Below are 13,285 nucleotides of genomic sequence, written 5' to 3'. Positions count from 1 at the left end.
GAATAGGTATTTTATGAAATATCTACGTATTAACTGAAAAACGACCTTTCACAAGTAGGTATATCGTATATAGCTCTTATTTTAGGCTTCAACAACTAAGGCTTTTGACCTTGTGTATATTATGTGAAATGTAATTCTGAAATATGGCTCTATTTTGTAAAAGTAATCACATTAATCAATAAAAAAATAATAGTATAACATGGCATGTTAAAATTACCTACAACCCTAAGTCCTACGGCTTATTATGAAGTCGAAACCTATATAGCTCACAAATATTCGCTTTCTTACATTGTTTCATATTATTATTTAAGAAACACCATTTTTGGAATGTTATTCGGTCTATAGGATGCAACAAAAAACCTTATTCTTTACATTTTTTTTTCAGAATTCGAGACTCACAACAGGTGCGTCCAGCATATTATAAATATAAAGGTAGTTTTAGGACACACCTGATAAACACTTCGACTAACAGACGCCAACAACAATAACGATGGGTATAGGTATAGGTATCTGTAACAATATTATCCATCAAGTTTTTTTCCATAAGACTCTCACTCTCTGCGCGATCGGGAAAAAATGATATATATATATGATATTATGCACTAAATTATTATTAGACAATAATCGAAGGACGCCAATCATTTTATACGGTTCTTTTGAAAACCAGTAGTCCTCGTATTATATGTAATATAAAATACATCATGGTGAATCGATACAATGCGCAAATGACCATGTTGACGAAACTCTAACCGATTTTTCACAATTTTTTTAAATTAATATAAATTTTACCATCAAGGATGTTACTATGTTAAGATGTTTTGACGAAAAAAACGCATTATGGAAATTTCTGCCGAACATCATTGTCAAACGTAATTATTTGGACTATGGCACGCTCATTCGGTGAATTGTATACCTGCCTACAATTTCAATTAGGATCCGTTGCCTCGATTCATATTTTATTTGACTACGGGTTGAATAACAAGAAACACAATGGTTTTCTCCGCATTAGCCGGTGATGAAACATAATAATGAAAGATCACGCGGGTGGGGTGTAACTACTAACTATTATAATATTATAGTGACATTTTAACGTAGTTTTCGTNCTTGGGAGAGTTTATACATTTCTTTCAGGTAAACATAATATTTACCCGGGAGAGTTTACCATCGGGAGAGTTTACTAGTTTTAAAAATCGGGAGAGTTTACCATACAATCGGGAGAGTTTACCACCGCCCGTTTTCGTCGACAGATATTCGATTACACATGGTTCAAAGATTTATGAGAACCGATTAGCCAGCAAAATTCACACTGCCATTATAGTCTTCCAACAATAATAATAACAATAGTCAATAATAATTTACAGAAGCCGCTTACGTTATATTTTAATATATATATAATATAGAAATATAAATAATATTGTAGTTTCTACAAAAAAGGAGATATTTTTAACAACCCTAAAAAGTAAACAAACTAAAAAAATGTATAAACACCTGTTACATACTAGTCACAAACACAGTCTAAGCAGGTACTTACATAGTTACATGTAATAAATGTTAGCTAGGTATATAATATATACATACATATATATATATATGAGACTTTACAATATGATTAAATAATACAGTTTCAACTGTTATTACGATTTTATGAAATAATTCGTCGTATTTTATGTTAATCTCTTTAACCATTCAAATATCACAAACACTCAGGTCTGTCATCACTCATCGTATGTCAAAATAACGTATTAAAACAATGTAAACACTACTTTAGAACGTACTGAATTACCTTATTACAAAACTTGACACAAATAGTTATTCATATATTATATTTAAGTATTTGTATACCTATCTTATATTATTTAAGCTCGTGATGATGTTTAAAAATAAATACCTAAATACAAATATAATCCATTCAAAAGAATATAATTAAAGTAATGTATTGATAATTATTGTTATAATGGCACCTTGTGCCTATGTGTATAAAGACTAAAATTTGTATTCAACTAAAATGTAACTTAAACATCCATAATCAATCGACCTCAGAAGTCGGAATAATTTGATATAATCCGACTATAACCAGTTTCGAGATCCACTCGTGTATTTTGTACATTACTCATAAGTCATAATAATATAAATCATTGTGATTATCGCACGATAACAATATTAACTAGGCACGCAGTTTTTCAGACATATAGGACATTGTGCCTTAAAGTGTAAGACCAAAAAAATAATTCCCGACGAGACCTCGGCAAATTACAATACCAACTGCCTGGTATATTAAATATCTTAGCGTAAGACGGCGTTTCTGCAATTTGTGTGTTGAACGATATTGAAATATCGCGACGCCAGACGCGCGTATAGGTACGAACAACATAATTACCTAATGTATAATGATAATGTTACATAATAATTGTAATGATCGAAGATCTAGCGACACGAGCACACGACTGTAGCCGGAATAATCACACAAACACACATGCGCTGCCACACAGCCACTACAGGTGTCCGTATATAAAAATGTATAATCGTCTTATCGCGTGATGATAATAAACGAATATTGTGAAGCACCAAGCACGCGTGTCGTCGAGTGAACACCACCGACAATAATAATATTATCGTCATCGTAGTTATTGTTGTTGTTGGTTTTGTTTTTGTTGTTGTAGTCATTTATTCGTTTCAAAGTTTCTACCTGGAAACGAAACAGGTGTAGACTTTTTTCAACCTGGAATCTGGATTGTTTAACCGGTGGTTATGTGACCGAACTACGATTCTCTTTTACAGTTATGCCGAACCGTGTGAATTCAAACTGACGGACACAGAAATCGCTCTTCGATAACACAATATTATACTATAGGTAGGTGGTCTACATTGATGTGAACCATCCATTGATGTGTCCAGTCCGGGAGATTTTAATACCTAACCGATAAGCAAGTTTGTGGAAAGAATATAACAGTGAGTATATGGCCTCCCGAAACCAATTCTATGCGGGCGACAAGTAAGATTCACCTAAAAGCGATAGATGCACTAGACTACACGACGATAATATTGCTTAATGACAACGATAAAGCTATGATTGATTCATGGGTACTACTCACGTTTGGTCTCCTTCGCGAAATGTCACTTCACTGCTACAAAAACACGTCCGGACATGATGTTTTCTAGATCCAAAGATTCGTGTACGTGTGAGCGAAAAACAAATTTAAAACTGAGCGAAAGTTAAAAAGCCCCCCAAAAAAAAAACGAAAACGAAAACGAAAAACGACGAAAACAACAGCGGCGACGAACGAGCTTAACGTCAACAAACACAGCGACGGACCGACTGTGGACGAGTGTGTGGGGTGGCAGTCCGCGGCAGTCGTAGTAGAGCGGAGTAGTTGCCTGTAGGTGTAACTCATGGCAACCGGCGGCGGCGGCGGTGTTTACAGTGTGGCCGTCGTCCCGGTGCTAAACAGACCGGGGAATTACCGTGCAATGGACTTGGAGTGGTTGTTGTTGTTGTCGTTGGCTTGTTGTTGTTGTCCAGTAGACAGTGACACGTCGAAAAAAATTTGCCATAAACGGTACACGATTTTTTTCCTCTGCGAGTTCTGAGACCCGCCGGAGCGTCACCGAGGCGTTTTCCCGTGTGGACGCGTACGATAAACGAATCGCTGCGTATCGATGAACGATAGGAAAGCTCGAGAAAAACTGTCAAAAAGTTTCATTCCGCTGCGGACAGGATTCGAACCTGTGCGGGCAGAGCCCATTGGATTTCGAGTCCAACTCCTTAACCACTCGGACACCGCAGCTCACGCCGGCAAGGTCGATTATCGTCGTTATTTAAGCGCGAAAGCGATTACGCGATTTTAATGATATGTTGCACATGATGTAAATGTGACAAATTTACATGTGTGAATAATATTGTATGTGACATAATTATTCTAAAGAAGATATTAAAAAAAAACTTAATCAAAATGAAAGTGTAATCGACGTTTTAAAAGACATTTAAGTTGGTACCTTTAACCTCTAACCTATAGGTATGGTAACGGCACAGTGCACACTAATTTAGATTTTAGTATGTAATATGTATGTTGATATTTTGATAAATAAGTAATAACCTTATTGTGACCTTTACTCATAGGTCACTTTCTTTAAAGATTAAGACATTAGAAGGCACAGCAAGCAATAACCACTGGGTGAAATTAAGTTCTCAGACACAAGATACAGTATAGTTAAAAATCACCCATGATGGGTCATGGGTACTTCCCTCACACAAAAAATACACCCGTACGTAAGTTTCCATAAGAAAAAAATACATCCATACCTACCTAAATCACTAAGTCTTCAAACGAAAAAAAATTATTACGGATAGGTACAAAATGTCATACCCATTTTTTTCAGACTCAGGATTGACAACGTTGTCGATGTGGTTAAAATTTGTTTGTTTTTGTATTGAAAAGTCTAATTCGGTTTTTAATTGAACCCAGTCATATAGTCATATAGACGTATATATATTATGGGTTTACTCTACAGCGTACATAAATTATTAATATTAATAACTAATAACCTAACCTGTATACCTATGGATTCAATTAAAAATTAAATGAGACTTTTTGTAATGCAACACAAAGACAAACAAATTTTAAGTACAAATATTCTAATTGTTTTTTATGTGGGCACTTTCTAAATTTCTATCCACTAACCAAATCAAATTGGAAAAACTAAAAGATTGGACTCTTAGAATTGAAAAAAAATTGGTGTCCCTTGAAATGATTATACAATATACCTATTATGTACCTATAATCTATATTTACCAATGTGGAGATGTCAATACAAAATATTATATTCGGGTGAAAGCTTTATAAACACCAAAATCGTAAATACTATTTATTGCCTCTAAAAATAATTAGCTTCATACATTTTTAAGAATTGTGTATTCAAAATTATTCATTGAAAATAGGTAGTAAATAGCAAAACAAAGATTCGTATTGTATTGTAATTATTGAGGGCACCAGAGCACATCGATTAATAATTTATAACAAAAGTAGTTTCTTTATGGGTCGTAGGTAAACTAGTACATTTGAAATAATAAATTTGATCAACAAAAGAAGGCATAATACAAATTAATATTTACTTTAAAATTAAAGTGCTTGAATTATTATTGTTAGTGATGTTAATTTTTCTTCTAATGAGTTGAATAAGTAGTTTGAAAAATGTTTTAGATTCTGAGAGATGTGATGAGTGTATTACTGTATTGATTTTACAATGATGTGAGTTTTATTATTATTTTTGTGTGTCTATCATCACGGTTTGGTGCTAAAATCCCCAATAGTCTTAAAAAGCGACAAGAATACAAACAAAAAATTAAGGGAAAACGTGATAGTTGGTACACAAAATTGGTTTTCGAAAAATTCGATTTTAGTTTTTAGTGTAACTCTAAAAAAAATTACCATAGATGCATGAATTTTTCACTGAATGTTTTTGTTACCATTTTCATATACCATAAAATTTTCAAAATATTTTGACTCCTATTCAGCTATTTATAGATATATGAAATTTTCGATTGTTAATTGTTTTTTTTAAATATCGGTCTGTCAATTAACTTGAAAATGTATGCAATGTTTCTCGTAAGTTGTTGTTAGTTTAAATTAAACAAAAATTTGGGCGTATATCCACAATAATATTTTATGAGCGTTTTAATTTTGAATTTTGACAAAATTCGGAAAAATCACGAAAGTTAATAAATTATTTTGAGTTAGAAATTCATAAAAATTTTCCTTTTTATATCTAAGATTTAAAAATGTAAAACAAGATTCCTTATAAGTTTGTCTAACTTTATCAAAAAAAAATGTCTAAAGGAAAGTCAAATTAAATTTTTATGGGCGTTTGAAGTTGAAATATTTACAACATTGGATATCCACTCGATAGTCGATTTCTCTTGTAGCAATTTTCTTATCCAAAAATGAATTACTGTGGACACTTGAAATTCACATTAAATGTTTTTCTCATAAATTCATATATTTGATAACATTTTCAAAATATTTTTACTCGTTGTAAGCTGTTGACGGACATTTTCAATCCTCATTTTTTTTTCTATGAATATCAATAAAATGTTATTGGTTTGCCAAAAAGCATGGAAATCTTATACAAGACTCTTGGTATATTGTTACAATAGCAGTTGAAAAATATTAGGCACATTTTTGTTTTATAATCATTTAAAGTTCAAACTTTGACAACATTTCCCAAATTGAAAATTGAAATAAATGATTTTGTAGTTACAAATGTATTCAATGTTCAACTTTTATAGTTAACATTTGAAAATTTAAAACAAGTTTCTACATAAGTAGTTAATTTTGTAACCAAAATATCAAAAAAAAAAACATAAACACAGCTTTTATTTATAGTAATTTTAATTTTAAATTTAGACGAAGTTACATATTAACACAAAGAATAACAATTTTAGTCATTTTGTTCCAGAACATAGTAATTTTGCATGAGTAGGTATATAAAATAATTTTCGAGCATCACTGATAATTTATGAATAATATTAATTCAACTTACCAATTACCGTAATGATCAAAATTTCAAATAATTTTAAATTCAACATTATTTTGGTCGTATTAAAATATTTAAATTAAACAAAATCGCGGAAGGTATTGATAAAAAATTAAATTATTGAAATTATGCATCTTACCGCATATAATCGAAGAAATATGCATTAAATCCAAAAAAAAAACTCAAAATATACATTTATATGCAAAATAAAATTTAAAAACTAGCTTTGTTTCAGTATGAAACGTATTTGTTTCTTACTCTGCTATTTTTCTGATAGTGCAAAACAAACATGCAAATGCTACAAGTCCTTTGTACCCTAGTCATAACGATATAGCATCAATATGTAGGTACCTATACATATAATAAAAACTATGAACTGAACATGGCCTTATATACAGTGGTTTTGTGGTTTATCTACGAGATAAACTACCTATTGGGAAAAGAAAAAAAAATTTAAGAGAAATGCTGTGAATAAAATCATAAATAAATAAGGATACTCTCTTATAAAATATACATTTTAAATTGTTACAGTTGACTCATAATATTCTTATAATGTATATATCTAGGTACCTATCACGGCTAATGTTCTTTATAGTTTATATTATAGTCATTAAATAATTCACGTCTAAATCAATTTTAGGAAAAACATTAACCTTAAACAAATATATTTATTTACGTATCTAAGTAATTAACATTTAAGCCTTTTAAATATTTATCTTTATAGATAAGAAGGAAAGTTATACTTTTTGAGAAAATGATTTTAAGTACCTACCTATATTTGCTATTTATAACATGTGCATCATAAAATGAACAAATTATTATTTACATTTTAGATGGTTGTGAATCTTTCGTATGTAAAATGTAAATCAGGATTACCTGGTAATATTATCGGAGAACTCATTTTTAAGACTATTCAATAAAATTTTATTACCCCTATTTGGTGATCACGAGTAACTCGATTTTTTTTTAGATGGTTCATTACTGATACATAACTGTTGGTCAAAGAAATAAATGAAACTGCGAAATCTCTGCAACTAATGAATCAAATGATTTAAATTTTAAACTGATATCTAAAATTTAGTATTGTGTATTTGAGAATCCACAATTCTTCTGCCATCTGCTAAATTAAATAGCAAATGGCTATAGGTCCATTTGGGTTTTAATATGTATAGCGTAAACTATATATTATGTACACATAATTTATATAACTTAGAAGTATATTCCTACTATTTACAGTATGAATGATAAACATGTTTGACGCTTCGTATTATTTGATTTTGATATATCTAACCACTAACCAGTAAAATGTGTATACACTATATATACATGGGTACCTACTTACATTAATGACATATAAATTCAAATTAATTGGATAAACCCCCACTTTGGAATAAAAAAATTGTGTGGTGCTCTACATGTATTTAAACGATAACCTCACCGCGGGTTATCGGCTATCGCAGTGTGATAAATTGTACCAAACCACAAACACTGACTTCAAAGTTTTCTTGTGCCAGTCATTAGTGTGAGTTACTGATTCCGTTACACGATGGTGATTTTCGTGTTAACTGTAGGATTAATGTTTGCTGCAAGTGCAGTGAACGCCGAACAAATAAAAAACTATCGCATGTGCAGCCGGAGTGAGTATTGCATCGATGCTTCAATGCTTGCATTGGTTATAAATTATAATATTATGTTGATCAAATTTTACTCCGTTTTTTATTACTTGTTGTTTCTTTTTTTTCAGATACTCGATGTAATGTTTACGATATGTTTGTTGATCCATGTCCCGAAGCCTTAGACAACCTACCATGTGAATTGCCACAAACCGTTAACTCGTCTATCACATTTAAATATAAACCTAGTATGTATATAAGTATTCTTTAAATAGACAAATAACACAATAATTAGAAACAAAAACTAGTCATAATATTATGTTAGTATAGGTAGGAAGGTAGGTAGGTAGGTGTTATAGGACACTTAGGTAGATATATGTTATATTCCGTAATATGTATAGTATAAAATGTAGAATGCAAAATGCACATAACACACCGAACACATAATAGGTATTTATAATACAATTAAATAACCCTATACGTACATAAGATAACGCAGCCACGCAGGTCTCCTATTACTGTGACAAGTATGTAATGTTTATCAAAATAAGTGTTATGTGCAAAAATAATAAATAGGTACAGCATATTTTAAACTGCATTGTTCTATTGTCAAATTATAGGTACATAAAATATACAAAAATATTCATCAAACATGCTCAAATTCTGATTTTTGGAATTTTTAAACATACTTAAGACCATAATACGAAGTATTCAAGGTCTTGATATTTTTCTGTATTACTTAAAGAGTACTACGGTGGATATGCAAACTTCTGTTTTTCAAATGAAAATCCAGATTTTTCTTGTATAAACTAATTACACATAATTATTGAATAATTATTTTGAAAATGTTGATGTACCGAGTTCAAAATTGTAGTGAGTTTTTTTTAGTAATGAAAATGTTGACTGAAATTAATCCCAATTTATAATACAATACATACAATTACAGAATCTATACTGGGACAGTTTTGGTGGTTCCTATACGACCTACCTTAATAATACAATATGATTAACAACATAGTGTGACATAGTAGAATTTAGTACATACGACTTGCCTATATCATTGAAACACCTACCTTTCTCCGACGTTTTGAAATCCAACTATAATGAAAAAAAAACATTTTAGAATATGTAGAATAGTATCTATTATAATATGTAGAATAGTATCTATAATATATACACTCTGTATCAAGTAAAATAATATATAGCTATATGGTCTAAAACTCTAAACTATTCTTTATCGTTCAGCATATCGCCTAGTCATCGCTTCGTCATCCCTGCCGTTAATTATATACATAATGTATGATATATGTATATATTATATCGTTGACAAATAAATTTAGGCAAAAATCATAAAAATACTATAAAATATATATTATATATATTATGTATATTGTAGGTATATATACAACGATTGTATCATTTACAACTATCAATTTGAATTAATTTTTATTACCTACTAAAAAAGAAACTAATGAGCAGAATTTTTTATAGTTAATTACATTACTGTAGTTATAATATGAATTTATATGAATAATCAATAATTCTAATATAGGTTTTATAAATATGAATAGTTAGTACTTATTAGTTATTACTTATAAATATCAATTTAATATTATTTATCATATTATTTGGTAGGTATGTAGATACCTATGTACTCTTTATATGCATTTACCTAGATATTTTAAATTACAATTATTCTCAAGTTGTACCCACCTAATAAAAGTATAAGAATTCTTTACTACCTATAGGTTAATTTTAAATAACACAAGAATCTGCGTGTAGCTACTAGTACATAGTCTATAAATAAATTATTTTTTAATCACATTTCAAGCATATTTCGAGCATATTTGAATGAGATGACAGTATATTATAATTAATGTTTTGTAGATAAAGAAAATTGTTTTATTATTATTACAAAATATAGTCTTCTTATCGTTTAGTTCTAGTAATTTGTATGTGTTTACATAATTTATTCTACTTTCCATGTATGTATAAAACTGTAGAATTCATTAATCATATTTATATAATATGTAATACCAAATATAATTATAGAAAGTTGGACAAGTTGGTTCAACTTTGCAGTCTGCTGTACAGTATAGGTGTAGAGTGGATCACTAGTAAAGTACCTATGTGTCAAATTCAAATTAAATTTACTAAAAACGATTCTGAGCGGAGACGGTCAGCAGGGATATTTGATATGATATTTCATAAATTTCTAACACACATGAACACAATACTCAAGACCACGTATTGATTATTATATCACCTTTTAGAATTGTTGGTATAAACTATAGTTCCCTTACATTTTTGTTTATTAGTTTTTTTAATTTTATTTATTGAACTAAGCCTGGCAACTAAGAGCATTAGATGTTTGTAAGGGCCCCTTGTAAACTAAGGGGGAACGGTTGGTTTAAAATACGTATTTCATGTGCGGCAAGGACTTTGTTGCTAAAAATCTCTGGTGGTCACCCATCCGGGAGCTAACAACGTACACACTGAGTGTAGACACCACGGAACTTATTATTAGTTATTACTTATTATACCTACAAATTTATTAATTTTTTCTTAGTATTAATTTATATAAATTTAAAAACCACCGAAAAATAATAAATCGTTATTTCCCCACAAAAAAACACCAATGTGTATTTATAATTTATATCATTATCCCCCCCTCTTAATCGCTCAACTTAAATACTATAACCACTATACACATACAATATATCGTAGGTATAGACTATAGATCACAATGTATGAAGGTTTATCTTACTAAATATCAATAGTTAATATCTTTCCATACATTGATATATAGTTTCGAATGTTTGTAGTTTACATAGGTACTCAAAAACTACTTAACCGAAAAAATTCAAATATACAGTTTTTTACAAATATATTTATTAAAAATACAAATCTTTGGCCTTGGCAGGGGCGGCCAAGAGGCGATACCCCCCCCCTCTCCTTGTAGACTCTGGTGAATTGTAGGATGTCTGTTTTCGGCAGCAATCAAAGATAAAAGTGTATTATAATTGAACATTTAAACTTATTTGACGCAATAGAATATGTGGATACTTGCAGTACCTAGGTACCTATTTTATTATTGGCGATATGTATTGTGCAATGATAAATTTTTAGTAAAAATATAAATTTAGTTGACATAATTGGTACGATACGATATGTACACGGTTGCTATGTTATGACCGTCGATTATCAACATCAAACGTGACACGTGTAGGTATAAAGTAAATATACAGTAGCTTTAGTACATGACAAATTGGAATTTGAATAATTATATTTACCAATTAGCTTACATAGTATTTACACTGTTTTTATTAGATTTAGGCTGAAATTGTTTTCAATGTTTTCAATATCCCCCCCCCCCCCGTAACTGTATTCTGGCCCTAACAAGGTCGGGCGGGACAGCCGGTATATACATTTTACATGTTGAGATATTGAAATATTAAGAAAGATTTTTTATTCCTCTTTACATTTAAATATGTATACATTTATTTCAGAATTCGGTTCGGTCGCTCCAAAGACAAGACTATACGCTGAAACCCTTCTGTTGGACTTGCCGTTTATGGACATGGACACGAACGCGTGCTTATACACAAATTGTCCCATTGTGAAAGACATCGAACAGAATTGGCTGTACAAATTATACGTATCCAAAAACTATCCTAAGGCTAGTTACACAGTAAAGTTTAAGTTCTGGGACGGCGGACCGGAAGCTAATAGGGACGACCAATGCTGCTTTAAATTCGACATCAATATCGTTTAACGGAAATGGAAAATACTAGCAACTACCTATATAATATATTAATATATATACATATTTATTGTCACCCACGCTAATATTTAATATAAAAATAAGACATCATTATTCATCATATAATTTAATAATATATAACATCAAAGTCAGTACCTACCTACACAAGACAACATATATCTACATAATAATATTATAATATTTTATTACTTTAGTTTAAACTATCTATATAAATTATTAAAAATTTAAATAGAAGTTATCAAACGTTATAATTATAATTATTAAAATAACATAAAATAATCGATAAACTGACACATTTTTATAACTCTTCACCAGATGAACTTCATTCTTGTATTTTTGAGTCACTATTATAACGAAAACTAAGGACATACTTCAATTAAACATACGAGGCATTACGTGTTAAAAATGCACATATCTGTCAAGCCTAAAATTAAAACTGTCAATACACAAAACTATTTCTATACCCATCTGAAATAAAATGTTTTGTTCTAGGTCCTTTGTAAGGACTCTTCATCCATCGTGGGAATTGACGTAAATAAGGAGGAGGGTAACCTCCCTGAGTTATTTATAAAGGCCTTTTTAAGATATTTTAATACATAGGTAATCAATATTATGATAGATAATATAAAAGCATTTAAGCATCCATTAAATCGTCACTTTATGGTTTCGTATAGAGAAATTATATCTTAAAACCAATATGAGAGTCAAATGTATATTTGTAGCTATGATATGGGCACCTATATTCTCAAAAACGACTTAACCGATTTTGTGAAAATTTCAAATTTGTTCTTGGAGATAGGTATTTAGAAAGTTTAAAGAGTATTTTAGACCACGTTAGATTTAAACCAAATGCCATGTACAATCCACCACAAATTAATTGTCCAATTTCATCTAGTTACCTAGTTCACAAAGTCACGCAAACTTGCCTATGAACTGAGATAGATAGATACGCCAATACCAATATACAATTATGCAACCCAGGGGCGTATACAAGGGGGGATGTGGTGGTCAGATCCCCCCCATACAACTTTTAAAGAATTGTATAAAATAGTGTTTTTAGTGTTAGCCGTTAGGGCATTCCAAGATCACAAGGAAACAAAAAAAAGCTAGGATTTCTGTAAATTTTTATTTCATAAATATAATTATTACAAGAATAGACTTCGTCTGTTCAGCCGTGCCATCGCCACCGCCGCCGATAACAACGCTGCGACAAAGACGCCCGCATGGTCGTGTGGCTAATAATACATTTTCCTACTTCTGGAAATGTTTTAAGAAATTATTATTATATAATGCACGGATGGGTTTTACGTATTTACACTACAATATTATCAATTTTGTATTAAAATCGACATTCCGT

General features: G+C 30.5%; 2 protein-coding genes and 1 non-coding gene across 3 annotated transcripts in view; 1 reads left to right on the top strand and 2 right to left on the bottom strand.

Moving 5' to 3' along the window:
* The window catches only part of LOC111026499 (echinoderm microtubule-associated protein-like 2), a 53,561-nt gene extending 50,241 nt beyond the window's left edge, over positions 1 to 3,320 (bottom strand). Inside the window, exon 1 of the mRNA XM_022304612.1 lies at positions 3,093 to 3,320. The gene's annotated coding sequence lies outside the window, so the exon portion shown is untranslated. The remainder of the gene's footprint in view (positions 1 to 3,092) is intronic.
* Positions 3,321 to 3,703: 383 nt separating this feature from the next.
* On the bottom strand, positions 3,704 to 3,785 carry Trnas-cga. Its single transcript has one exon. It is a non-coding gene; the product is annotated as a tRNA-Ser (tRNA).
* Positions 3,786 to 7,983: 4,198 nt separating this feature from the next.
* LOC111026410 (MD-2-related lipid-recognition protein-like) lies at positions 7,984 to 11,983 on the top strand. Its single transcript, XM_022304487.1, has 3 exons — positions 7,984 to 8,168; positions 8,276 to 8,392; positions 11,654 to 11,983. Exons 1-3 carry the CDS (start codon positions 8,078 to 8,080, stop codon positions 11,917 to 11,919), a joined length of 474 nt encoding a protein of 157 aa, XP_022160179.1. The 5' UTR covers positions 7,984 to 8,077; the 3' UTR covers positions 11,920 to 11,983.
* The last annotated feature ends 1,302 nt before the right edge of the window (positions 11,984 to 13,285 follow it).

This window comes from Myzus persicae, unplaced genomic scaffold (genome assembly GCF_001856785.1).
Source record: "Myzus persicae strain clone G006 unplaced genomic scaffold, MPER_G0061.0, whole genome shotgun sequence".
In the NCBI taxonomy this organism is placed as follows: Eukaryota; Metazoa; Arthropoda; class Insecta; order Hemiptera; family Aphididae; genus Myzus; species Myzus persicae.
The sequence above is the reverse complement of the archived record's forward strand: the minus strand, read 5'-3'. Positions and strand labels throughout refer to the sequence as shown.